The sequence below is a fragment of the Haemaphysalis longicornis genome, unplaced genomic scaffold, assembly GCF_048455015.1.
Source record: "Haemaphysalis longicornis isolate Haplotype H1 unplaced genomic scaffold, Haemaphysalis longicornis Haplotype H1 scaffold_4, whole genome shotgun sequence".
In the NCBI taxonomy this organism is placed as follows: Eukaryota; Metazoa; Arthropoda; class Arachnida; order Ixodida; family Ixodidae; genus Haemaphysalis; species Haemaphysalis longicornis.
Genome location: NW_027526361.1, coordinates 116,148,298 through 116,172,293, shown reverse-complemented (window position 1 = coordinate 116,172,293; position 23,996 = coordinate 116,148,298). Strand labels below are relative to the sequence as shown.

At 47.2% G+C, this 23,996-nt stretch overlaps 1 protein-coding gene across 1 annotated transcript; it reads right to left on the bottom strand.

Moving 5' to 3' along the window:
• Nucleotides 1-22,666: 22,666 nt before the first annotated feature.
• LOC144180510 (uncharacterized) lies at nucleotides 22,667-23,415 on the bottom strand. The gene has a single exon (XM_077708841.1). It carries the CDS (start codon nucleotides 23,413-23,415, stop codon nucleotides 22,702-22,704), a length of 714 nt encoding a protein of 237 aa, XP_077564967.1. The 3' UTR covers nucleotides 22,667-22,701.
• Between the last annotated feature and the right edge of the window lie 581 nt (nucleotides 23,416-23,996).

The window sequence follows — 23,996 nt, the reverse complement described above, 5'->3', positions numbered from 1 at the left end:
TACATTACTCAGTACTTTCATAGAATTTTTCAAAGTGTAATTAAATGACATTAGAAATTACAGGTTGGCGAAAGTAATGACATTACATGACTATTACTTTTCAAAAGTAACGAAACAATATTGAAATTACTTTTAAAAAATTCACCACTCATACACTACCGACTCATACACACTTTATTCACACTCATATACATACACACTGCCATCTCAAAAATATTTGTTTGTACACTAACTTACGTACAGTTTTTTTTCAGCGCTATACATTGATATGTTATAACGACATGACATGAAATAACACCGAAAACCGCCCAGATACTTCGTTGCGCTGAAAGAAACTCGTGTTCTTCCCTTATGCGATGGTCAAGCTTCTCAGGACCGCGCGAGTTTAAAGCATTCCGATGTACTCGGACAATGCTTTGCAGCGACGAAAGACAAACGGTTCGCGCGCTTCCGTGTTTATCCCCGGCGGATGAAAAAACGCGGCTTCCTAGCAGCGGACTTACACCAGTGACCAGTGTAACGAAGCCTTGAGCACAATCTGCACGTTTTTGTGTAACCCGACTGACTGTTGCCATGACATTCCCGGAACGCATGAAAATGGAATGAAGAGGCACGAGAAAGAAGGCATAGCTCTCATCGAAGCGTTGTTTCCTTCGCTTTCGTGGATTTCCAATGCCCAGGGACTCTCTGGGCATCAGAAATCTGCTTCGTCAACTTTTCTTGGTCAACTTTTTATGCCGTAAGAAAAAAGGGCAGGCTATATCGTAGTCAAAAGTAATTGGGAAATTAATGAGTAATCTTGAGTAAATTACTAGGCTGAAGTAATTTATTACGTTACTAAATTACACACACTCAAAAGTAATTCATTACATTACTCATTACAGCAAAAATTTATATTGTACTCTCATTACTGCCATGCCTGCCATATATAACGAATATATGACGGCTCGTTGGTAGACCAAAGTGCACGGCTGGCAGACATGGTTTTATAAAAAATGACGTTCACGGGAGAGGTGAGCGCGAGAGAAGCGATACGTTTCGCTTCAATCAATGTCCTACCGTTGTTGCGAACGGCGTCTTTTGTTGCTCTAAGAAGTTAGAACACATTGTTCACCATCATGAACTCGCATAGGAAAAGTTCTGATAGAATGCACAAACCTGCGCTTAGAGCCTCTGAAAACGGAATAAGGTTTCTGAAAATCCTGGGAAAGCTTCCCCTAAGTCGCGCAAGGCTTGAACCATAGCGAAACTGCAGGGTATCTTTCTACGTGAGCCCTGAAGGACATATCACCACGCAGTTGTACAAGTTTGGAATGGTTAATTAATAGTTCCGTCGTCGCTTTTGTCTGTGCTAGTAGTAGTCATCGTCATATGCATCGATATCGTCATGTTCCTCCAAAGAGTTTCATACTAATATATACTAGAGTGAAATCCAGCGCCACTGCCAAGGGGAGCCGCGCTTCAGCGAGCGTTCCGTCATGTACCGGGCAGGCACGTTCCACTTTTTCCTGGAATGGCTCATGAACAGGCTTAGAAGTTTGCGCTGGCTACAAAAAAGCAACAGTATCACTGTCGAAGAATAATCAAATTTGTTTTGTTTTTATAACATTGAAGCTCCAAAAAAAAAAATTCCCGCGCCTTCCCGCGAGGGGAACACGAGTAAATGCAGAGCATTGGGGCCTCAGTACTGATTGAAGGCAGTGTTGCTTCCATCGCTTCTTCCGTGATGCTGGAGTAGCAGACACGAGTAAACGTGGGGGCGAGCGTCAACCAAGGAAGGAAGGAGCAACGCAGTGACTGAAACACGAGCGACCGCTAGCCGCTATATTTGCAGCGCGCGCAGTAGAGGGAGAGCAGTACGGGGGGGAGAGCGCGCATGCACAGGCAGCGCGCGCCCTTCCACGCCCCACCGCGCTGCTATCACGCACCTGTTAGGCCGAGACCGCGACGGAGCGAACGGGCTGACTACGACGCATGCGCGCGCCAGCTGCTGTTGATAGAGAGGAGGGAAGGAGAGGCGCACCTGCTGAGGACGCGAAACTGTTGACACCGTCCGACGCAGGAACAGGCGAGGCTAATAAATGCTCTGCATTTAAAAGATTTATACGTCAGTGCATATTTAGAAGCTTTATGCACCATGAACAAGAAAGAAATGCTAACCTATTTTGTTGATTTTGGATTCGAGACAACAAAGAAGCCACATGGCTAGCTAAGCCAAGTGGGCGAGGAACGTCGCTAGCTGCAATGGCACCGCCCACGGCGGCCCGCAGCTGTAGCGCCAGATTTTCCGCTAGCCTATATTAGTATGAAACTCTGTTCCTCATGCCAAGCATTACATGCGCGGTAGCCCTTGACCAGTGTTGTACGTAACGGCGTTCCAAGCAACGGCGTTCCTGGAACTAGTTCCTTTTTGGAGGAACGAAGGAACGCCACCGTTCCATTAAGGATCGGTGGAACTGTAACGGTAACTCGTTATATTTTTGAAGGAACGGCAGGAACGGCGTTCCTGCCGTTACATCGCCAGGATTTGGCTGTTTTTGATGCCAAAGCTCTAGTACAAAAATCACAAGTCGTCGTGTTTCTCTTCCTATAAGCTGCCCAATTTGCCTGCCCTTCAGCGGATTGTGCTTCCTCGAAGGTTCAAGGCAGAAAAATAACCACGCAGTGGTTCGCAGCTTAGGCTTGCTTTCATGCCGGTTGAGCTTACGTGGCGTTCGACGAGTGAACAGCGCTGCCGCAAGAATGCTTTTCACCTTTCATCGTTTGTCTGGGGTGGCCAAAATGCACGTCTGGCCGATAGAATTGTTGGCGCCGCAGGTTCCTTGTGAAACCACCCCTTCTGTATATTGTCAGGGGTAATTACAGCATTAGTGCTCGCGAGGCGCGGGTGCGTTGTTGTCGGGGCAGTTGAGCTCGCTGTGAGGTCATTCGAAGGGTCGCCGGCTCTCAAAAGAGCTGGGCGCACCGCAGTGTCTCGGGATGTTGTACTGTTCGAAGTTACAGAGTACGTGCGCAGTTCGTCACGGCGCGGTCTGTCGCCGATCTGGCGGGAATGGGCCGACGGGAGTGCAAGGTGCTTTTGTATTGCATGCGTCGTGTTGACAAAGGGCAGTAATTCTGTCACTGTTGGGCATATTTTCGTCGCGCGCCGTATGGACAATACCTGAGAGAGGCCGCCCGAAGGTCAACTTCCAGCGCTCAGAGTTGCTGTAGTTGGTCGGTTTCAAGTTAAACCTGTGTTATATTTGTGCCTTGATGAATACCTGGAAGTTTGAGTGAGAGTGTTAGTGTGGATCACGTGATTGTTTGTGCACAAATATTTGGGTTTTGTTGACCTGGCCAATCAGCGGCCCAGTGTGTGTTAGTTAGAACTTAGTAGGTCCTCGAGGCTTGGTTTTAGTGTAATAAAACCGAAGTGCTTGGTGTTCTTGGACAGTCAGAGCGAGAACTATAAAGTCCATTTACAGAAGCTTGAGTCCGGTTGGGTGACAGAACCAGAGCGAACGCGGAGCCCCTCGTGAGTTAGCTAGGTTTAGCCAGAGAAGACTCTGGTTTAGCTGAGATAATTTAAGCATTTCTGTTTTTTATGTGAACTTCGTTTATCGGGGGCGCAGGAATCGCGCGGCGCCGAGACTGACCATAAGATAAAGAGATAGCTGGTTGTTTTCTTCGTTTTGTTTGAGCAAGTAGCAAGTTGGGTCTTCGTGGGTCTACCGGACATTTGAGAATCATCGAACGCCATCTTGCCTGCTCCGGCACCAACCTGGACTCTGTCGCCTGCTGCAATGTGTTTTCTTACTCGCAAATTTGTGCTGTACGATCCGCAACGCTTCACTTTTGTAACCCCCTTAACCAAATCCTGCAAAGGGTCCTGTAAAGTATTTTAAATAAACTGTAATATTGAATCTAATGCAAGAAATTTAATTACCTTCCTGCACGTGAGTAACTTTGTATTTGCACATCTGACGCGCAGGATCCTTACTGCGTCTATTATATGTGTTGCACCTATAATAGGCGAGCACCAAAAACGCAGTTAGACATGTCTGGGTTTGTGCGGTGCTTCCTGAAAAAAAAAATTTGTCAGGGAGCGTTCCTTTGGATTCTTTTTATTTCTAGATAATCTGCTGCCGGCGGTGTTCATATTCGTATAATATACGTAGTTCGATTATAGTTTTAAAATTTTAACTCTATTTTACCTATCAGACCCTATATTTTAATTTTAAAAATCGAATGTAACTTTAAAGTAACGAAACGTTCCAATTTTTGAACTGGAACTGGAACGCGTTCCTTTCGAAATAAAGGAACTTGTAACGGTAACTCGTTTCAAAATTGGGAAGGAAAGAGGAACGAGGTTTCGTTCCTATTTTAGAGGAACGTGTACAACACTGCCCTTGACGACAGCTAGGGCGCTGCGGCGGCGCGTACCTGCGCGACGCATGCCTGGCGTTGCTGGAATCGCGTCGAGGTTTCACGGAGCAGCTGTTGCGGAAGATGTGGCGTTGTTGGTTGCTGGGCAGCGGAAAGGGCTCCTCGTGGTTACCGTTTTTTTTTTCTTAGCTAAAGCCACTGCCCGTGCCAGGGACGCTCGGCGGTGGCCGCGAGAAACGCGCCTACGAGCACTCGGCATTTTCTTCATTTTCTCGGTATTTTTAACGCGTTTCTCGCCACACATTACGGGCAGCTTTGCTGTTAATAATTTAAAATCTCCTTGCAGCCACGTGTGTGGCCGATGGGACAGCCGCAAGACAGGATACAGGGGTCCGCCAGCAGATAGGTACCGAGCGCACTTCACTGAATGGACCGCGTGGAGCCTCCTGAAACGGAACATTCCCAAGTGGCCCAGGAAGGCGCTCGACAAGGCGTGCTCCATGCTGGTCCACTGCTTGCAGAAGGTGCGCTCACGCAGTCCTTTGCTTCGCTCTGCACGCGAACAGTCACTTCAGTAAAATGTCCAGCGTTTGGAATGAGCGTTTCAGTGGAAATCCATAAGCATGCCCATGTTTTCGGCATTGAAAGGGCGCGAATAACAGACGGCTTGCAGGGTGGTCTGGGAATTTCTGTACAAAAAAAGATACACGCGTGCCAACATCTCGAGTGTCCTTTACAGCTCCGCCCCCCGCTTGTCACGATATGCGGAGGCTCAGGGGTTTATCTGTAATTCCGATTTGGGGTGGGGGGTTGAATTCCTCCTATTGGGGTATTGGGGTATGCTGGGGGTGTGTGTATAAATCCATAGGCAGGGTGCTCGTGGTTGTAGAATCTTTTTGGGGGCATCAAATCTCTTGTGGGGGTTGTTGAGGGGGGGCGGGAGGGTGTTCAGGGTGTGTGTGTAAATCTCCGGGGAGGCTGTCGGCAATACGCGGTAGGTGTGCGCGAAAACGCAGGGACGATGGAGCGGCTCCCTTAGAAAAGCAAAATAAGTACATTGCATTCGCGAAGCTTTGTTTTAAGTTCTAATATTGCCTAAGCGAAATGTGGACAGAATGTATTCTTAATATAAAGAAGTGAGCACTGTTATAATTCCATAAGATCACACAATAAAGGGCTAACGTTGTTAGATTCCTGAATCACACAGTGGAGCCTCGTTGGCACGTTTTTTTTTTTTATGCTATAATCCGATTCTCCGATTCCAAGTTGCTCCGATGGGCACATTTGTAATAGTTTCCCCTTGGTTATGTCGGCCACCCCACTTGTCATGTCACAAATCTGCGATAGCTCAGAGTTTCTCCTGTTTTCTCCCATGATGCTGCATAGATTCTTCTGAATCAATGTAGTTTGGCGATATCGAATTGGAAGTTGTGAAGAGGGCCGCGAACGAACTCATGGTGATGCCAATAGAAATATCGAATGTGCGTCAGACATCTACGTGCATACGTAGCCTCGAAACCACAAAGCGCGCGAACACCGTCATCGATCCCAACGCGGTTCCCGAGAAGACATGCGGAAACCAGCTGTACAGTCGAGCGCGATTTGAAGGTAATCGCGGAAGCTTCGACCGATGAAGATAATAACGCCCGCGCGCGGCATTTTTCAGCATGCCATGAACGTAGTTTATGCATCCTCCTCTCCCTCGAGCGCTGTTCCTGCAAGGAGTCATCACTCCCGCGGCTAGAAAACCACCCTTTCCGCTTTGTGGCGATTTTGTGTGGTTGTAATCGCATGTGCGCTTTCTTCTTGGTCATCGTGAGCGGCGATAGCACCGATTGTTATAAATGCCCAGTATTTCTCAACAATGTGTTTGTGCGCACCTTTTCGATAACTGCTGTAAGATACAAGTGGGACATTGCGGACGTCCTCGCTGCGTGGGCGATAAAAAAAAAATTCCCGCGCCATCCCGCGAGGGGAACACGTGTAAATGCAGAGCATTGGGGGTCGTTAACGCCGCGTAAAGTCGCGTTAGGGTGGGTAGTTGGGTCGTAGTTGCGTTGGTGTTGGTTTGGGGTAGAGAGAGGAGAGCAAAGTCGCGTTAGGGTGGAGCGAGCGTCAACCAAGGAAGGAAGGAGGAACGCAGTGACTGAAGCACGAGCGACCGCTAGCCGCTTTATTTTTGCAGCGCGCGCAGTAGAGGGAGAGCAGTACGGGGGGGAGAGCGCGCATGCGCAAGCAGCGCCCGCCCTTTCACGCCCAACCGCGCTGCTATCACGCACCTGTTACGCCGAGACCACGACGGAGCGAATGGGCTGACTACAACGCATGCGCGCGCCAGCTGCTGTTGAGAGAGAGGAGGGAAGGAGGAGAGGCGCACCTGCTGCGGACGCGGAGCTGTTGACGCCGTCCGACGCAGGAAGAGGCGAGGCTAAGAAATGCTCTGCATTTAAAAAGAGAAAGGCGTGACTGGTTTTGCCCCGGGAGTGATGTGCGCTTGAATAAACCGTGACCGCGGGAGAGAAGAATGCGTAAGCTAGGAGCCAGGCGCAGTAAAAGAAGCCGCGAGGGGGCGTTATCGTCGTGGTGGGTCAACGCTCGCGCGATTACCTTCAAATCGCACGCTACGTTACACCTGTCGCGCCGCGCCCACGATCGGAGACGCTGTTCAGCCTCTCCATTTGCGCAAGTACTTCGATGTAATAAAATTGATGGACACTCAGGGAAGGCTTCGACTGATTAAAAGAGGCTGTTGTTATGTTGTTATTGAGCATTTGGGTTACCGTACAGGCGCCAATCACAAGGTTTTTTGTGTGTGTGTGGGGGGGGGGGGATTCCGTGGATACGGGAAGTCAAAAAAACATCAACTGCGTGTCTGCCCCCTTCACTTTAAACGATATGCAAATACGATTGAGGTTCTGCCGCCCCTGCGCGTAACGCTTTCGCCTCTCTCCCGTCCCAACTCTCAGGTTACCACACTTAAGTTGCTCCCTCCGCTTCCGTGTACAGCCTTATGCTAGCCTTTTTCTAGTTCTCTATCTCATTCGCCTGCTATTCCTTTCTACGGAACTTCCCTCTCCTCTCCCCTCCAATACCCATTCTCCTCTCCCACCAACCCTTTTCCCCTTTCCTCCATTCCATAACTCCTCCTGGCATATGTTGCTTTCTACCTCTGTTCTTCCTATCGTGTCCTCCACCGGACTTTTGACTTACCAGTAGGGCTGCACTATTTTCCTTTCCACCCTCTTGCTATTCAGTTGTCTTTTTTTTCACCCTGCTACCTAAGCCTCCCCGCCAACCCCCCCCCCCCCCCCCCCTCTTCCGTCATTCCCGTTAATTCTCACCTTTCTCATAGCCTCTTGCTCCTTCCTTCCTCTCTTGTACTCACACTCCCGAGATAATTGGCATCTCATTATTACTATTTCTTTACTCCAACCCTAACTATTTTTTTCCCGTCTTTTTACCATCCGCTATATTTTTTTTCATCATCTTTGCCCTCCGCTCCTGCCTTCTGTATCTTTATCTCCTCTCTTTCCATCCCCGTTCAGCTACACTGAGCTTCTCTAGTTTCTCATCTATCAGCATCGCTACCAGCAGTTGTTTCGCTTCCTTGCTCCCCTCACTGATTTATCCATACCATTTTCATGGTAATTTTAGCAGCTTCGCTGTCCAGTCATTCTAACAAATGTAAATGCAGCATTTTTGCTGGGTTTTTAGCGGCAAAGCTCCTTATGGGCTCCGGCTGTCGGCGTCTCCTGTCGCTGTCGTCGTTTTATGTAGTCACGGTACTAAAACATCGTGACACTCGTTTTCCAACGCCTCGCGCTAGACCGATTCGTGCTTCAAAGACACGAGACACTTACAGCAAAGCTGTATACCTGTCCCCCACAACGGTTTCGTCTCTGTGGGCAAAAACGACAAGGCGTCAAGAATGCATTTATACACTGCATGCTTCGCCTTTCTCCAGGATTCATGTTAGTGGAGATGGCCCGGGAGTTTTTTAGAAAATAATTTGGAAATTGCACGGGAATAGAGAAACAAAAAAAAACTTTCCCACTCTCGGAAGAATTTCCCTTAACTGGTGGGTGTATTGCTGGGTATGTACGTAAGTGTATGATGCAAATACGGGTCATAGTCACCGGCGCTCTGGCTGCCCCGCTTACTTATACTGCTTATACAAACGAATAGACAAATATACAAGTAATCAACAAATAGGCTTCGGTAGTTATGTTTATTATGCGTCTCGTCGTCACGCAGTACCACCCGACGTTTTCAAATGGGCGAGATGTTTATACTTACTGCAACAAAAAACCAACTCTCAGCACCTTACTGCCATAAATAGGGACTTAATGTTGCCGTAGAGAGTTACGAGAAACTTTCAGTGGCGTAGTGGGGAAAATCGTTCATACCATCAAGTGATGCAGGCCAGTTCAGACAATTCGAAGGCCGTCCTTTTTTTCTACCAAAAACAGAAATATGCATTCGAACGGTTGTGCTTTACCCGCACGCAGTCCGAGTCCGAAAGCAGCGATGCCTTACGGCAGTTCCTGCCAGAGGTGGGCCTGTCATGGCCTCGCAAGAGTCGCTCCACCAGACAGCAGCTACTGGAGTCTTTGGTGACGCTGTCACTTGACATCGGGATGCCCACCCTGTGGAAAATCGCCGTGGGCCGACACCCTTCGCTGCCGGCGCAGAACACGCTCTACATGTCGCTGGACAGCCGCTTCCACGCGTGGTCGGAGGACGTGCAGGTGCTCCATGGGAAAGGCAACCTGCATCGTTACCTGCGCCGATGCGCAGAGGTCGTCGGAGGCAAGGGCGAGTCATACAGTGCCATGATCACCGATGTGCAGACCATACACAGAGAGCTGTCCGCCATCGTGCAGGTATGTGATTCAAGTATTGGCACCCAATGTAACCCATGGCTTTGAAGTGCGGCTAAGCAGGACGTAACGGAAGGGGGAGCGGGTTCCGGGGTCCTTTTATATGGAATACCTTGAGCAACACCGCGCGAAAAAAGACCAGGGACGAGACGAAGACTACGAACAAGCGCTGGTTTGTAGTCTTCGTCTCGTCCCTGGTCTTTTTTCGCGCGGTGTTGCTCATGTATTACGAATTAGCCGGAACCCTCACGCTTTTATTGAATACCTGTTATGGCTTCCATGCACATGAAGAAATCTCGCACCGAAAGGGTGTTCATTGGTGTGCTCTTTGAGTAAAACATACGTCGGATCCACAGATTGAAATAGTGTGTTGAGGGACACAACGCTGTTACCTGCCGCGGTGGCTGAGTGGCTATGGCGTTGTGCTGCTGAGCCCAAGGTCGCGGGCTCGATTCCCGACAGCGGTGGCCGCTTTTCTGATGGAGGCGAATAGCGAAAACGCATGTGTGTTCGATATTTCGACGCGCCTTAAAGATCCCCAGGTGGGCCAAATTAATCTCGAGCCCTCCACTACGGTACGCCCATAACCTGGGCAGTTTCGGCGCGCTGAAACTCACAATTAATCGACACAACGCTTTTCACACTAAGCTATGCCGAGAAAGAATAACACCACAAGGCTTGATGCTCGATTAATAATTTCTTTGTTGTTGACTGATACGTATCATTCATGCAACACCAGAAAGATGAGAATGCCCTTGTGCAGTATGAGAAAGCAATTGTACCATAGGGAGCAACACAACATACAATTCTGCAGAAATTCAGAGCAATATATACTAATGCGTAGCATTCTTATGCTGCTTTTCTTGAGCGTTAGTTTTTTCCGGCCAAATTTTTTGGTTTTTCGAAATCGTGTCCCACCAATTATCGCCATTTACGCTACTATAACGATTAGATTTGGAACTTTCGCGAAGTCTGCGTTACTGTAGAAATTCAGGGAATTATACGGATCGCCATTTTCCGCAATTTTTTTAATATTTTCCTTATCAAATATCTCATTTGCTCTAATATAATAATATAAAGATTATAGGCGGAACTTCCGCAAAGTATGCATTATTGTGGAAATGCCATGCGTTATTGTGTTTGCCTATTTCCGTAATTCTTTGATATTTTTCTTATTTTTTAGTTTTTCAAATTCGTCCGACCAATTATTACCATTTACGTTATCATAAGGATTACACTCAGAACTTTCGCGAAATCTGCATTATTGTGGGAATGCACTGCATTACACGGCTCACCGTTTTCCGTAATTATTTTATATTTTTATTATTTCTTATATTTTTCAAAATGTCATTCGGATAATTGTCTCCATCACGCTATTATAACGATTAAATGCGAAACTTTTGCGAAATCTGCATTATTATAGCAATTCCATGAATTATACTTTCTACCTATTAATTTGCGTAGTTTCTTCATATTATTCTTATTTTTAGGTTCTTAAAATTTCTCCCGACCGATTATCTCCATTTACGCTATTACAACGATTACAGGCGAAACTGTTGCGAAATCTGCAGTATTGTTGCAATGCAGGGCGTTACACCGTTCACCCTTTTCCCTAATTATTTTATATTTTTCTTATTCAAAATTTTGTTCGACCAATGATCCCCATTTTCGATATTATAACGACTTCTGGTGGAACTTTCGCAGTATCTGCATTATTGTGTAAATGCAGGGCGTTGCACATTTCTCCATTTTCGTATTTTTTATGAGTTTCTATTTTTATTTTCGAATATTTTGTGTCGCCAGTTATCTCTATTTACACCATTATAGCCATTACAGGTGGAACTTCTGCAATAACTGCATTTTTTGGAAATGCATGGCGTTACACTGTCCTGTCTGCGGGGATACTCGGCAAAGAATGCTAAGCATTAAAAAATCCCGGTCCATCTCCACTAACGTGAAACCTGGGGAGGAGCGAAGCATGCAGTGTCCAAGTTATTTCTTGGCGGCTTGGCGTTCTTGCCAACGGAGATGAAACCCTTGGGGGGTCCAGTTATACAGCTTGGCTGTAAAAGTCTCTGGTATTTGAAGCACGAGGTTCTCTAGCGCGAAGCGTAAGCGAGCATCCTGGTGTTTTTTAGTACGTGTTACGAAACGCTCCAGTGTGAAGCGTAAACGGGTTTCCCGGTGTTTTTAGTTCGCGTTATGTTCTGGCACGAGGCGTAAACGACTTTTTCGGTGTTTTAGTGCCGTGACTAAATGAGTCTATGATTACGATGACGACGACGACAGGAGACGCCAACAGCCCCATCCCGTAAGGGGCTTCGCACCTAAAACTCGTCCCGAAAAGCTGAACTAGTGCAAAGGCTGTTGACTTACTTAGCAGGTTTAGAAAAAAATACACCATCTTCCCGTAGGGGAATCCTGAGTTGTGTGTGAAGCAGCCGTGGGGTCGACTGAAGTTCCCATTAGTTTTCAGTTCGTCGTTTCCGTTGACGCTCAGCTTCGCGTGCCTTCGTTGTATCAGTAGCTTCTTGACGTAGTTTGAATGAGTGAAGGGCATCAAGCGCGTTCGTAGCACATGCTCCCGTCTCGGTTTGTAGCACAATGGGAAGAGCGCCACGTACCTCCCGTTGCGGCCAGAGAGTCGTGGGAACGGAACCGGGCGCCACTTAACTATTTCTTTTCATAGTGAACTGCGCTGACGTCAGCCCTAACGCTGGCGGGGCTGAAGAGACGCGCATGCGCAGTAGAGTGCGGACGGCGGACAACGACAACGAGGGAGGGAGGGACACAGCCCCGAGCATGAGATGCTTCGCATCTAAAAAAGAATCGCGCACCCCTCCGTCTAACGACGACAACGGTTGAACGCCAAACTTTTTTGTGATGAATTCTTTGGTTCGCCGGTCCCACACTGCATGTGGACACCGACCACCTCGTTGCGGTTGAGCCACCAGGGAACTGAACCGTCAGAAATCCTGATGGAACGTTTTAATGACGATGACTGATGTAATGTACAATGATGATGATGATACTAGTGCGGTATGTTCCAGGAGCCACATCATAAATTCGCAACATACTCCCGGCTCCAAAACAGGAGTGGAAAAGAAATTAACATCCTGCAACAGGCTCCTGGCGAAAACGTAGCACCGTTTTCTAGGCAAGCACACAGCATAGAATGAGGTTCAGACTAGATTTTCTTTTCTGCCCTCCTGAAGGGTTTCTTTTTTCGTTTTTTTTTTTTGTAGTGCGTCCTCGATCCTCATCTTTCAATAGTTGATGGAGACTGGCAGCTGGATTTCTTGACCAGGACTGTCGTGGAGTGGGGTTGTCCCTCTCGATGGGTGCGAAGTCATCTGTCGTCTGTCGAAGGTCATATGGCGCTTCGGTTGAGATGTTTTTTGCTTTTCCACAACGATCTTCGTTGATTGAGTGTAGGGTTTAACACCCCCACTCAACAGTGGAGGGCTCCGAATTAATTTCGACCACCTGGGTATCTTTAACGTGTGCCAAAATCTCGTATACACACGGGCGTTTTTGCTTTTGCCTCTATCACAAAATCGGCCTCCGTGGCCGGGAATCGAACCCGCGTCCTCGTACTCAGAAGCACAACGCCTTAGCCACTAAGCCACCGCGGCGGGTTCAACGATCTTCGTGATCGGGCCCTGTAAACGATGGTTCCAAAGGTCCACCCAGGGTTTCGTTGTGGGTCATCTTCACGTTGGTTTTCTTGAGGCATGCGTTGTGAATGGCAGCTAGTGTCCGCTGTTCGAAGTACTTTTGTTTGAAGAACGCCAATTATTACTTGCTGGGAGCCTGATATCTTCTCCTGTTTCACCTTGAAGCGTCGATCCGAGGGTGGTCTTGACCGCCCAACCCTTGCACTCCCGTGCTGCGTATTACTTCGCCACTTATGAGCTTCCACATCTGGTCCGCTCCTATTAGTAGGCTGATTCCTTTCTCGCCACAACCTCGAGGAACAGACAGTTACTCTGTCAGTCCGCAGCTTTGCTTCCGTAACTTGGCTGCGAAAACGCATTCAACATCGGTAGCAGGGATGTCGTGGCAGATTGTTGGCATGGCTATGGCTTCGATGACGCGCTCGTTTGCGTCAAACTGGCTACGCAGATGAACCTCTATGATCTTGCGATTCCTCACACGAGAAGGAACATCGGGCGCGAAAGTGTTCACGGGGAGGCGTGTTTCTCTGATGACGTTCAGTCCCGACCTCACCACGAGATTTTAAATGCGAATGCATTTATTAGCCGGGGGTTGTCTTGCTCCGTTGGCCGGCGTGCGCCTGCATTCCTCCAGCGCGAGCGCACGTGAGCGCGCGCCTCGTAGTTCTGCCTTCGTCGTCGTCGTCGCCGTAAATGCGAATGTGCGCCTGCATTCCTCCAGCGCGAGCGCACGTGAGCGGGCGCCTCGTAGTTCTGCCTTCGTCGTCGTCGTCGTCGTCGTAAATGCGAATGCATTTCTTAGTCGGGGGCTCGAGACGCCGTTGCCGCGCAGCTGGACGCGGCTATGGAAAGTGTGCGCGTGCGCTCCAAACCCTCTGACCCCATAGTCTTGGTTGGCGACTTCAACGTTGACGTGCGCAAGAAGAGTGGCGAGTGGCTGGTCGAGTACATGCAGACAAGGCACTCTATGCATTGTCTCTCTGCCGGCTTCGACACGTGCCCCACTACCATTCACGGGAGTTGCATTGATCTGGTCTTTACGCGAAACTGTGACGCGCGTATGCTTCTCAAAGACCCTTTGACCGTGCACTTTAGCGATCACAAGGCAGTGATTGTGGCCGTCAGGTACAACGATAACACAAACAGGTGCTGATGAATAAATAATTACGTTCACACTCTCGTCATTAATTACGCCATTACTCGCAACACACTAATCGGTGCACCCAATGCATTCGCATTTCTGCACGATTCCCTTCGGGGAGGTGCGGGGGAATTTTTTTGATGAGCATGCGTTGGCTGCCACCGTCCAAAGTGCCTGTGACATAGGACGTTTTGTTCAAGCAACAAACGATCAAGCAACAGTTTGCAAATTCACGTCCTCGTCAAGCTGGCAGCCTGTAACGGCAGTCGAATGCACGGGGCTCTCTTTGATTGTCTTTGCAGCATCAGATACTTTGGTGTCGAGCTTGTCGCTCTGCCTCTCTTGAAAATCCGGATCGCACATCGTTGAAGCATGCCTGCCTTTAGATGTCTCGCATACCAACTTCCGCCGGCACTCGTTTGCAAGGCGGCCCGTCATAGTGCAGCGGTAGCAGCGGTAGCATCACCTAGCGCTGGCTAGCCATTTCTTGTCTGCTATAGTCAATGTAGCGATAACATGCCTCAATCTCATGTTTTTTAAGCTTGCAGAAGAAACACTCGCTAGGGTTTTTCTTCGTTTCTTACGATGCATGTAGGACTGGTGATGACGGCACGTGCTTCTTTCGGTAACCACGGCCGTTGGAGGACGACGTCGCTGGAACACAATGATCCGTTCCTTCGAGCTCTATCCGTATGTGTCGAAAGAGCTGTTCGAGTTTCTGGCAAGACGCTGTGGTTGCCTCCACTGAACCAGAAGGCACCGCTCTGTGTTCATCACCTTGAAGACGTCCGTAGTGGTTGAACGCCAAGGAGATTTTTTTCGGCAACGTCTCCAGCAAAATATCGTGCAGCATTACCGAGAAGTTGCTCGTTGGGACGTCCACACACAACGTTGAGGCAGCGGACATTCAACTGGACGCGGTCGTAAAGCCTGCGGAGCTCCGTTTTCTCCGAGAGAGACATTACGTGATGCAGCTTGCGGAGGTTTCTAAAAAGCCGCTGTATATTACGGCTCTTGTCGCCGAACCTGTCCTTCAGCAGCTGGATGACAGTCTCATAGCACGCATTTGTTGTTGAACTTCCAGCGATGGGAGCTGCTGCTTCAACTTCCATGTTGTTGCGCAGGTAGTGAAACTTCTCGGGGGTAGTGAGAGCCTGGTTGGTGTGGACTGCGCTGTTGAACTGCTCCTAGAACGACGTCCATTTACACACGTCCCCATGAAAAGGCTTGATGGTGAGCATTGGGAGATGAGCTCCGGAGATAAGGGACGGAGCTGTAGTAGGGGAAAATGGCGTAGTAATCGCAGCCGACGGGGCAGGTTGTGCTGTGCTACTGATGCTGAGGTCCTCGAGCCAGCACTTAAAGCGACTCAGAGCCTTAAGCGTCTGGTCGTCATACTGCGCTGCCGAGTTGTGTTTTCTTGCCAGATCCTCGTCCGGAATCGCGTTCTCGACGTGGGCGTCGATCTTGGGAAGCTTCCCGCAGCTGGTCCCGAGCTTCTCTACTACCTTCCTGATCGATGTTTGGTCAGAGCAGCAGCTCGCAATGAGTGCTGTCGCCTCTGTCAGTATTTTAGTTACTTGGGCTCGCCTAGCAGCGCGTTTCGCTTACAGCCGGTCCGTGGTTGCGTTAAGATTCCCGGCTTACTTGCTCGGAAGGCATTTGGGTATCGCGCGTTGTCTACCTGGGTGCGATTCCGAGGAGTACAAAGTTGCTCTGGTGAGTGTTTCCAGAATAAACACACCGTTGCCGTTGCTAGTTGTCCACGTCGTTGGGAGCCGCTCGTTAACCTTGAGATCCGGCACCATATGTCGCGGAGTGACCATTTCGTTGCGGTTGAGCCACAAGGAAACTGAGATGTAAGGCACCATGATGGGATGTTTTAATGGCGATGTCTGTAGAGTGACTGTACAAAATGCACAGTGATGATGATACTGGTGCGGTATGTTCCAGGAGCCATTCTAACATTCGCAACACCTGCTGCTTAGCGTTGAGTGACCCATGTTTTGAGTGGGCGCCGGTTTGAGGTGTTGAACCCCAATATGCGACGTTATGCCTAATGTCCTAAACATGAAAATGTGAAGTTAGGCCTGACGTCTTGTGGCTAGGAGCCTTACGGCACGCAACGGCCAGCTTTTTTTCTTTCACTTCACCGAGGTAAACATGTTTAACAGTTGCTTCCTTGCAAATTCATGTGTATTTTCAAGGCAAAAGCCGAATGTGTCCCATGCGCAGTGTCCTTAACTGGAGGAAAACGGCAATAAAAATGCGCCAGTAAGCACGCGCCTTCGAAGCGAAACACAAAAAAACAAGGCGCGCACCTCTGTTGCTAGGCAACGCATGGGCAAGCGCAGAACCACGAAGGGAAGTAGAGCCTGCGGCCGAGCGTGTTCGCCCGCTGAGCGAACGAAGGCATCACGGCTGAAGCTTTTCTCGGAGATACCTTATGTTTTGTGCCACTTGCGATATGCTCTTGAGCAAGAGGAACACCCGCGACACAGCAGTCTTGGACCCCGGATATCTTCCTTTGCCTGTAATCCATAAAAAAGCGTTAATCGAAAACATTTCACACGGGGGACCATGTTAGTAGCTGTAGGCGTCACTCCCAAAATAATTCATTGGTTTTTTTTAATGCACCTAATGATTTATATAAAGATAGTTTATTTTTATACTTAATTACGCGCACCAGGGCCGAAGAAACATGAACACATAGGGCGAGAGATACGTACTAACCATATTTCAAAGACGATAAAGAGTTTGCGGAAAGGAATACGGTTCAGCGGTTCAAAGTGGCTCAAAGGTTCCTTACGAAGATATTTCAGCGGACACATGTTTGGGCGAGTGTTATTGTACACAACAGAGGAATTGGCAAACCGAGATTGTAAGAAGAAAAAGGCACAAATTATTTAATGCCAGTCATTTTTGTTTCCCAGTGAGAGCCGCTGTAGAAGTAACGTTAATTATACATGCTGCGCTGGAAGGACGTGCTCCCATTCTATAGTAATTGCGATTAAAAAAGCGCTATAACGGGTGCCATATGCCGAGACAAAATTTATAAGCGTGATCATGTCGTTCAGATGCGCTATAAGGTGTATGACCAAATTTCAGAAATGCGAAGGGTAATACATTTGCGGAATAGGCACAAGCGAAATTTCAGATGGTGTGTTACAGTATGCTAACATTGATTTTATAAAACCTTTGCTGCCAGCTCTTCGATACTAAGAAACAATAAAACAGGTTCAAGCATTATAAACCATTGGTAACTTTTTTATTTACGGCAAGCGACGTCTAATGCCGACGCCGTGTAAAGAATAGGACGGTTGTCAGCGAATTGTCGCTGTGGCAACTTACAGTACCGCCCGCAACTCCCCAGCCCAATGAAACATGTTCGAGTATTTTAAACCATTCAATGTTTATGAATACAAATCGCCCCCGTGGAATCCAAGATGGCATTTGCATATCGGAGCTTCGACATTCGAGCATATTAGAGGATTTTTTATGGCGCACCGTTAGGCAAGGCTTGGGTAGGGTCAACTTCTGTCTGATAAAACCTGAAGTGCACTTCGTGTTAACGGCAATGCGTTTGATCTGCATGCTCCACTTAGGGATAATAGTGACATAAACTCCGATATTTTCATATAATCGTCGTCGTCATCATCATCATCATCATCTTGGTTGTGCCCACTGGAGGACAATCTTGTAAATCTTGAGATTTTAAGATTTATATGGTAAGGTTTATTATTACTACAGCTTTTGTCCAATGCAGCAGAGAACAAACTAGTGCGCATTGACCACGTAGCCTAATAGATAGTTTCAGCTGGCCGTATTTGACAGTGTGCTCCGCTGCGATAGCAAAAGGGGACGCCATTGCGCAAGCGTGAGGTGCTTGGCCGCCACCGGCATTAGATCATGACGCCCCGGTTGTGCTTAGTGGGCCGCCGGGAGTGGGGCCAACCGCGACTAAAGTTCTGCTGAAACTTTCAGTTGCTTCATAAGAGCGAAGATTTCCCTGCCTCACTAATGGCGGTCGATATCGCGCCAAAACGCACTGCGGGACAGCCAACTTGACACAACGGGTTTCACAAAACGATGACGATTACAAGCGATGGGAGATCAAGCGCCTCACGAAAAAACGCTTCCTGTGGTCAGAATGCGACCTGGGTCCCTCACTTCATGAAGCCGACGTGTATCCAATTCCGCCATTTTTACACTGCTTTTTTTTTAAATTACACGGAAGCAAATGCCACTCGGATAAGCCCAGATAAACAAACTATAGTAAGGTATCAAACGCGACAAGTAACAAAAAAACCGAAACCATAAAATCCAGTTACAACAAAGTCATAAACTGACAATAAATCACATCCAAATTGAGGCATTGATAAGCCGCGATCAAAACACTGAAGCCAGTCAGCAACATCGCTGGAATGCTCGTAGACACAGAGCACAAGGTACTCACCTCATCAATATAAAGCATAGTGCGCAGGCTCAGCATGGCGGCCTTTCATCTTGACTTGCAAAAGACTATGAAGAACAATTAAACCGAGACCACAGGGAACCCTGCTGTCACTTGCTACTGTGAGAAATCGAATGGTAGCAGGATTGAGGCCAAAGTCTTTCAATTAATGTGGGCTGCAACACATCGATTTAACGATGCTATGTTATTTCAAGCTTCATTTATATCCTTTAGTTAGTGTATCGTGGTACGAAGAAGCCATTTTATGTTTCGCCGGGTTTTTACGGGGAGCTATACGTAACATCATCATCATCATCATCAGCCTACTAAGGTCTACTACAGAACGAAGGCCTCTCCCATTGACCTCCAACCACTCCTGTCCAGAGTTACTGGATATAGACAGTTGCGAAACTCCCCATAGGCCCCATGTATCGAAAGCCGGTCTTCGGTTGCCCCCCTGCGCCGGGGCAAGCACGGGGCAAGTTGACTAGCCTGTCGTCTGTCGGCAGGACGTTGAAGCAGTACTGAAGTGGTTGCGGCTGCTGCTGTAAGTCACAAAAAGAAAAGCCACAAAAACACAAGTAAATTTTACGTAATTATTGTGTTTTAATTTAAAAAGCAATCTTTATTTTATAGAAGAATTTTCAATAATAATAGTTTAGTGAAGTTCCGTTTTCATCTCCTAGGTGCCGCGCGCGTCGACTTGCCCCTCAGCTTCCACGGAGTGGGGGGCTAGCGCCGCCCGGATTCTGAAGCGGAGTTTCGCAACTGTCTGTATTGAGTAACTCTGCTCCTGTCCTGCGCTCCTCGAGTCCAGTGTTGGCTCCCGAAATTCCGTATTTCATCCCTCCACCATGGTGTTGGCCTTCTGCTTCTTCTAGACCCACCTCTTGGTATCCACTCTGTTACACTAATTGTCCACCAGTTGTCTTGTCGTCTCACTACATGGCCAGCCCAAGTCCATTTCTTTTTCTTTACTTGAACTATATCGTCAACTTTAGTTTGTTTTCTGATCCAGGTAGCTCGTGTTTTGTCCCCGGGTGTTAATCCTAACATTATTCGTTGCATGGCCCCTTAAGATGACCGAAGTTTGCTTTCTAGTTGCTTAGTAATGCACCAAGTTTCAGCTCCGTATGTCATTACCGGCATAATTCACTGGTTGTAGTTGTTTTTTTTTTTTGAGTGGCAGAGGTAGCTTACTTTTCATTATTTGGGAGTGCTAGCCGAGTGGGCCCCAGCCCATACCTATTCTGCGCTGGATTCCTCCCTCATGATTGGGGTTAGCACTAACCATCTGTCCAAGGTGGTTATATTCTGTTACTTCCTCTAAGATGTTTCCTAAGCTGAAAAAAGAGGTTCCTGGCATGCTTATTCCTCATTAATCTAGATTTTTTCCTATTTATTTTAGCCCCACGGCCGTGCTTTCTTATTGGAGTTCCTCAAGCATTCTTTGCATGTGTTCTGCAGTGTCACTCAGCAAGAATATATCGTATTTTCTGTTGATCCTTATTTCTATGTTTTTTTCATGTCAAGCTTTCTAAATACCCCTCCAGACATGCTGTGAATAGTTTTAGAGAGATGGTATCTCCGTGTCTTACTCCCTTACGGATCGGAAATTTATCGCTTTGTTTGTGGAGGGTTATCCTGCCCGTACATCCCTGATATATGTCTTCTATCTAGAAGTCTTATGTAGATTTCCTCTATTCCCTGATCTTTTAGTGCTTCTGAAACGGCATCAGTGAGCACAGAATCAAACACTTTCTCTGAATCTATAAATGCCACGTAAAGGGTTTATTGTACTCGGCGTATTTTTCTATCACTTGGTTGAGGACATTAATGTGATCCATAGTTGAATACCCTTCCCTGAACCCAGCCTGCTCTCTGGGTTGATGAGAATCCAGGGTGTCACCTATGCGGCTAACTTTGGTAAACAGCTTGTAAACAACGGAGAGCAGGCTGATAGGTCTGTAATTATTCAGCCCCTTGGGATCTCCCTTCTTATGTATCAGAATAATGTTGGCGCTTTTTCCAGGCTATGGGAACTTTTTGAGTCTTCAAGCATTCCGGAAATAGTACAGCGAGTTTTTCCAGAAAGAACCTCCCGCGGTGGCTCAGTGGCTAAGGCGTTGCGCTGCTGAGCACGAGGTCGCGGGTTCGATTCCCGGCCGCGGCGGCCGCTTTTCTGATGGAGGCGAAAAGCAAAAACGCCCGTGTGTACGAGATTTCGGCGCACGTTAAAGATCCCCAGGTGGTCAAAATTAATCCGGAGCCCTCCACTACGGCGCGCCTCATCGCCTGCGCTGCGTCGGCGCGTTAAACCCTACAATCAATCAATCAGTTTTTCCAGAACAATATCTCGTCCCTCATTCAAAAGATATACGGTTATTCCGTCGTCTCCTGCATCTTTTTCTCGTTTCATGACCTTGAGGGCTTTTCTTACCTCATCTTTAGTTACTAGTGCCACATCAAAAGGTACGCTTATACTCTCAGGAGTATCCCCTGGTATAACATCGCTGGCATACAGTCTGGTGTAGAATCGTTCTCCTACCTTTATTATCTCGTTCACGTTGTGCGTTCTGTTACCCTGCTTATCTCTGAGCGCGTACATCCTGTCTTTGCAGGTGGCTAGCTTTCACTTAGTTGCTTTCAAGCTTCCCCCTATTTCCAGCGTTTCCACGACCAGTGTCCCATTATACACACGAATGTCTTTCGTTTGGTTTCTATTAATCGGTTTCGACACCTCGGCCAATTCAATCCGAACTGCCGTACTTGACACTTTCATGTTCTTACGTTTGGCAATTAGTTCATTCGTCTTTTTAGTTAGTTTTCCAGTTTGTTCTCTACACGTTGCTTCTCCCCTGCTGATTCACTGAGCGCCAACGTTAGGTTGTCATTTAGCCTGTCTACACTGATTTCCTCCGGCTCTTACAAAAGCGAGAATTTGTTTTGAAGAGTTATTTTAAACTCCTGCGATCTGGCTCTAACTGATTTCATGCGGAGTCCCTTAGTTTTCACGAGTTTCGTTCTTTCTCTTCTAAGAATCAGCCTTAGCTTGCATCTAACCATTCTGTGATCGCCACTTTGAATCTTACTTAGCAGGTCTACGTCTTGGACGATACCCGGGTCGCCACTTAGAATGAAGTTGATTTCGTTTTTGGTTGTACCATCGGGACTTTTTTAAATCCATTTCCTATTGTTTCGTTTGTAGAAGAATGTGTTCATTGACCTCAGTTTATTTCTCTTTGCGAAGCCCACCAGTGCATCTCCCGGACTGTTGCGATTGTCTATACCGAAGTTTCCCACTGACTTTTCTCCCATTTGATTCTTACCAACCTTTGCGTTAGTCTCCCATCAGGATCGTGAACGGTGTTCTTGCCTTCTTCATTGCTGATTCGACATCCTCGTAGAAGCTATCTACGGCTTCATTCTGCAGTTTTAAAAAGGCTGCGGCTTAGTTCTGCTGACCTTGGATATGCAGAGCAAAAGCTTCGCTTAGTCTGGCTGAGTCTTGGTTTCGCTTGGTTAACCTTTGATGTAGCTGTATTGCCGACCACGGCTCAACGACATTTGGTCCCGCACAACGCTCACAGGTGGAAGCCCGCCTCGCTGTCATTCATGGCGAACGCGGCGTTCCTCTTCGCCGGTAGCAATACGAGAACTGCAGCCCGAGACGACCCAGCGGCGCGTGCGTGGGAGCCGGCGGGGTGGGTCGGCTGCCGATCAGCTGAGTGCCCGCAACCGCGGTGGCCGCCGGCGCTAGTTGACCAGAACGACTAAAAACAGGCCCTTGTGCGGAGCGTGGAAATCACGCCTGGCGAATCACGCGATGTGCTTCAAGAGTGTGTCGCAGGGGGTGCATCTGCGGTCAAAAGGAGAACTTGCACATCCCCTGCAAAACCGCTCAACGAAACTAGTAAACATTTTTTTTTTTTATTCAGATACCCTAAAGGCCCTTGCGGGCATTACATAGGGGGGGGGGGGGATTACAACGAGATATTTCAGACATTTAAACACAATTCGCAGAGAAATGCAACTTATTACATATTACAGGTTACCAAACAATAAAGAAATAAAGAAAAAAAAGAACAGAAGAATCAGGAAAAAGAAATGGGTGCAATTTAAAACACTCAATACAAAACCTGTAAATTCAATTCATGTTGTAAAAAGCACACAGTTCTGTTTTTACAAGACAAGCGCGTTCATATTGCGCTTCAGTTGTGCAACAAATGAGTCGTGATCACGAATAGCAGCAATTTCTTTTGGCAGCTTGTTCCAGTGGTAAATGGCCAGAAAGAGCGGTGATTGGCGAAGGAGATTTGTACGTGCAAAAATAGGGCGGACTTTGAAGGGATGGTCGAGGCGCGGAAAAATTTGATGAGGCGGCTTGATATGGGATGAAGTGAAGCATGATGGGGTATGATACATTCTGTGGAAGTGCGAGAGCAGTGCCAGTAGACGCCGTTTTTCTAGGGAGGGTAATTGGAGGGAATCTTTGATAGCCGTGATGCTGGATGTTCTGGAGTAGTTCTTGGTAATGAAACGAGCTGCTTTATTTTGTAACGACTCGAGCTTGTTTATTAGGTACGTTTGATTTGGATTCCATATTATAGAAGCATATTCCATTTTTGAACGAACTAAAGCTGTGTAAGCTAATAGTTTAGTTGACTGATTTGCTAAATACAAGTTACGCCTAATGAATCCCAGTGTTTTATTTGCTTTCGAAATTATTTCATCAATGTGATCATTCCATGTAAGGTTAGAACTTAAATGAACTCCTAAATATTTTAACGTAGTCACATTTTCTATGCACAAGTTATTCATAAAATACGAAGTGAACTGAACGTTACTAGATCTGGTAAATGTCATTGATTTTGTTTTAGAAACATTAATTTCCATTTGCCAGTTCTCGCACCAAAGGGACATTTTGTTTACGTCGGCCTGTAAAGTATTAGAATCTTCAGAGGTTTTGATTTGTCTATAGAGAACGCAATCGTCCGCAAATAATCGAACTGTTGAAGACATGTTTTTACTGATATCATTAATGTAAATTAGGAATAAAATTGGTCCAAGTACTGAGCCTTGAGGGACGCCAGATGTAACTTTTGCTAAAGCAGAAGACTGATCGCTTACTGAAACAAACTGGTAGCGATTGGTTAAAAAACTTGTAATCCAATTTATAACGGTACTATGGATGTTAAGCCGGCTAAGCTTCATCAATAGACGAGCATGGGGAACTTTATCAAATGCTTTCTTGAAGTCAATGAATATAGCCTCAATTTTTATTGAATCGTGAACAGCTTGATGAAGATCCGTAATGAGTTCAAATAATTGTGTTTCACAAGAGTGGCCTTGCTGAAAACCATGCTGATTATTAAAGAAAAAGTTATGCTTACTTAAATATTTCATAACTGCGGAAGATATTATATGTTCAAGTAATTTACCTGGAATACTAGTCAAAGATATCGGTCTATAATTTG

What these genes read in the sequence shown, in the direction of transcription:
- LOC144180510 (XM_077708841.1), bottom strand. Translation starts at nt 23,415, where the DNA reads ATGGAAATTAATGTTTCTAAAACAAAATCAATGACATTTACCAGATCT.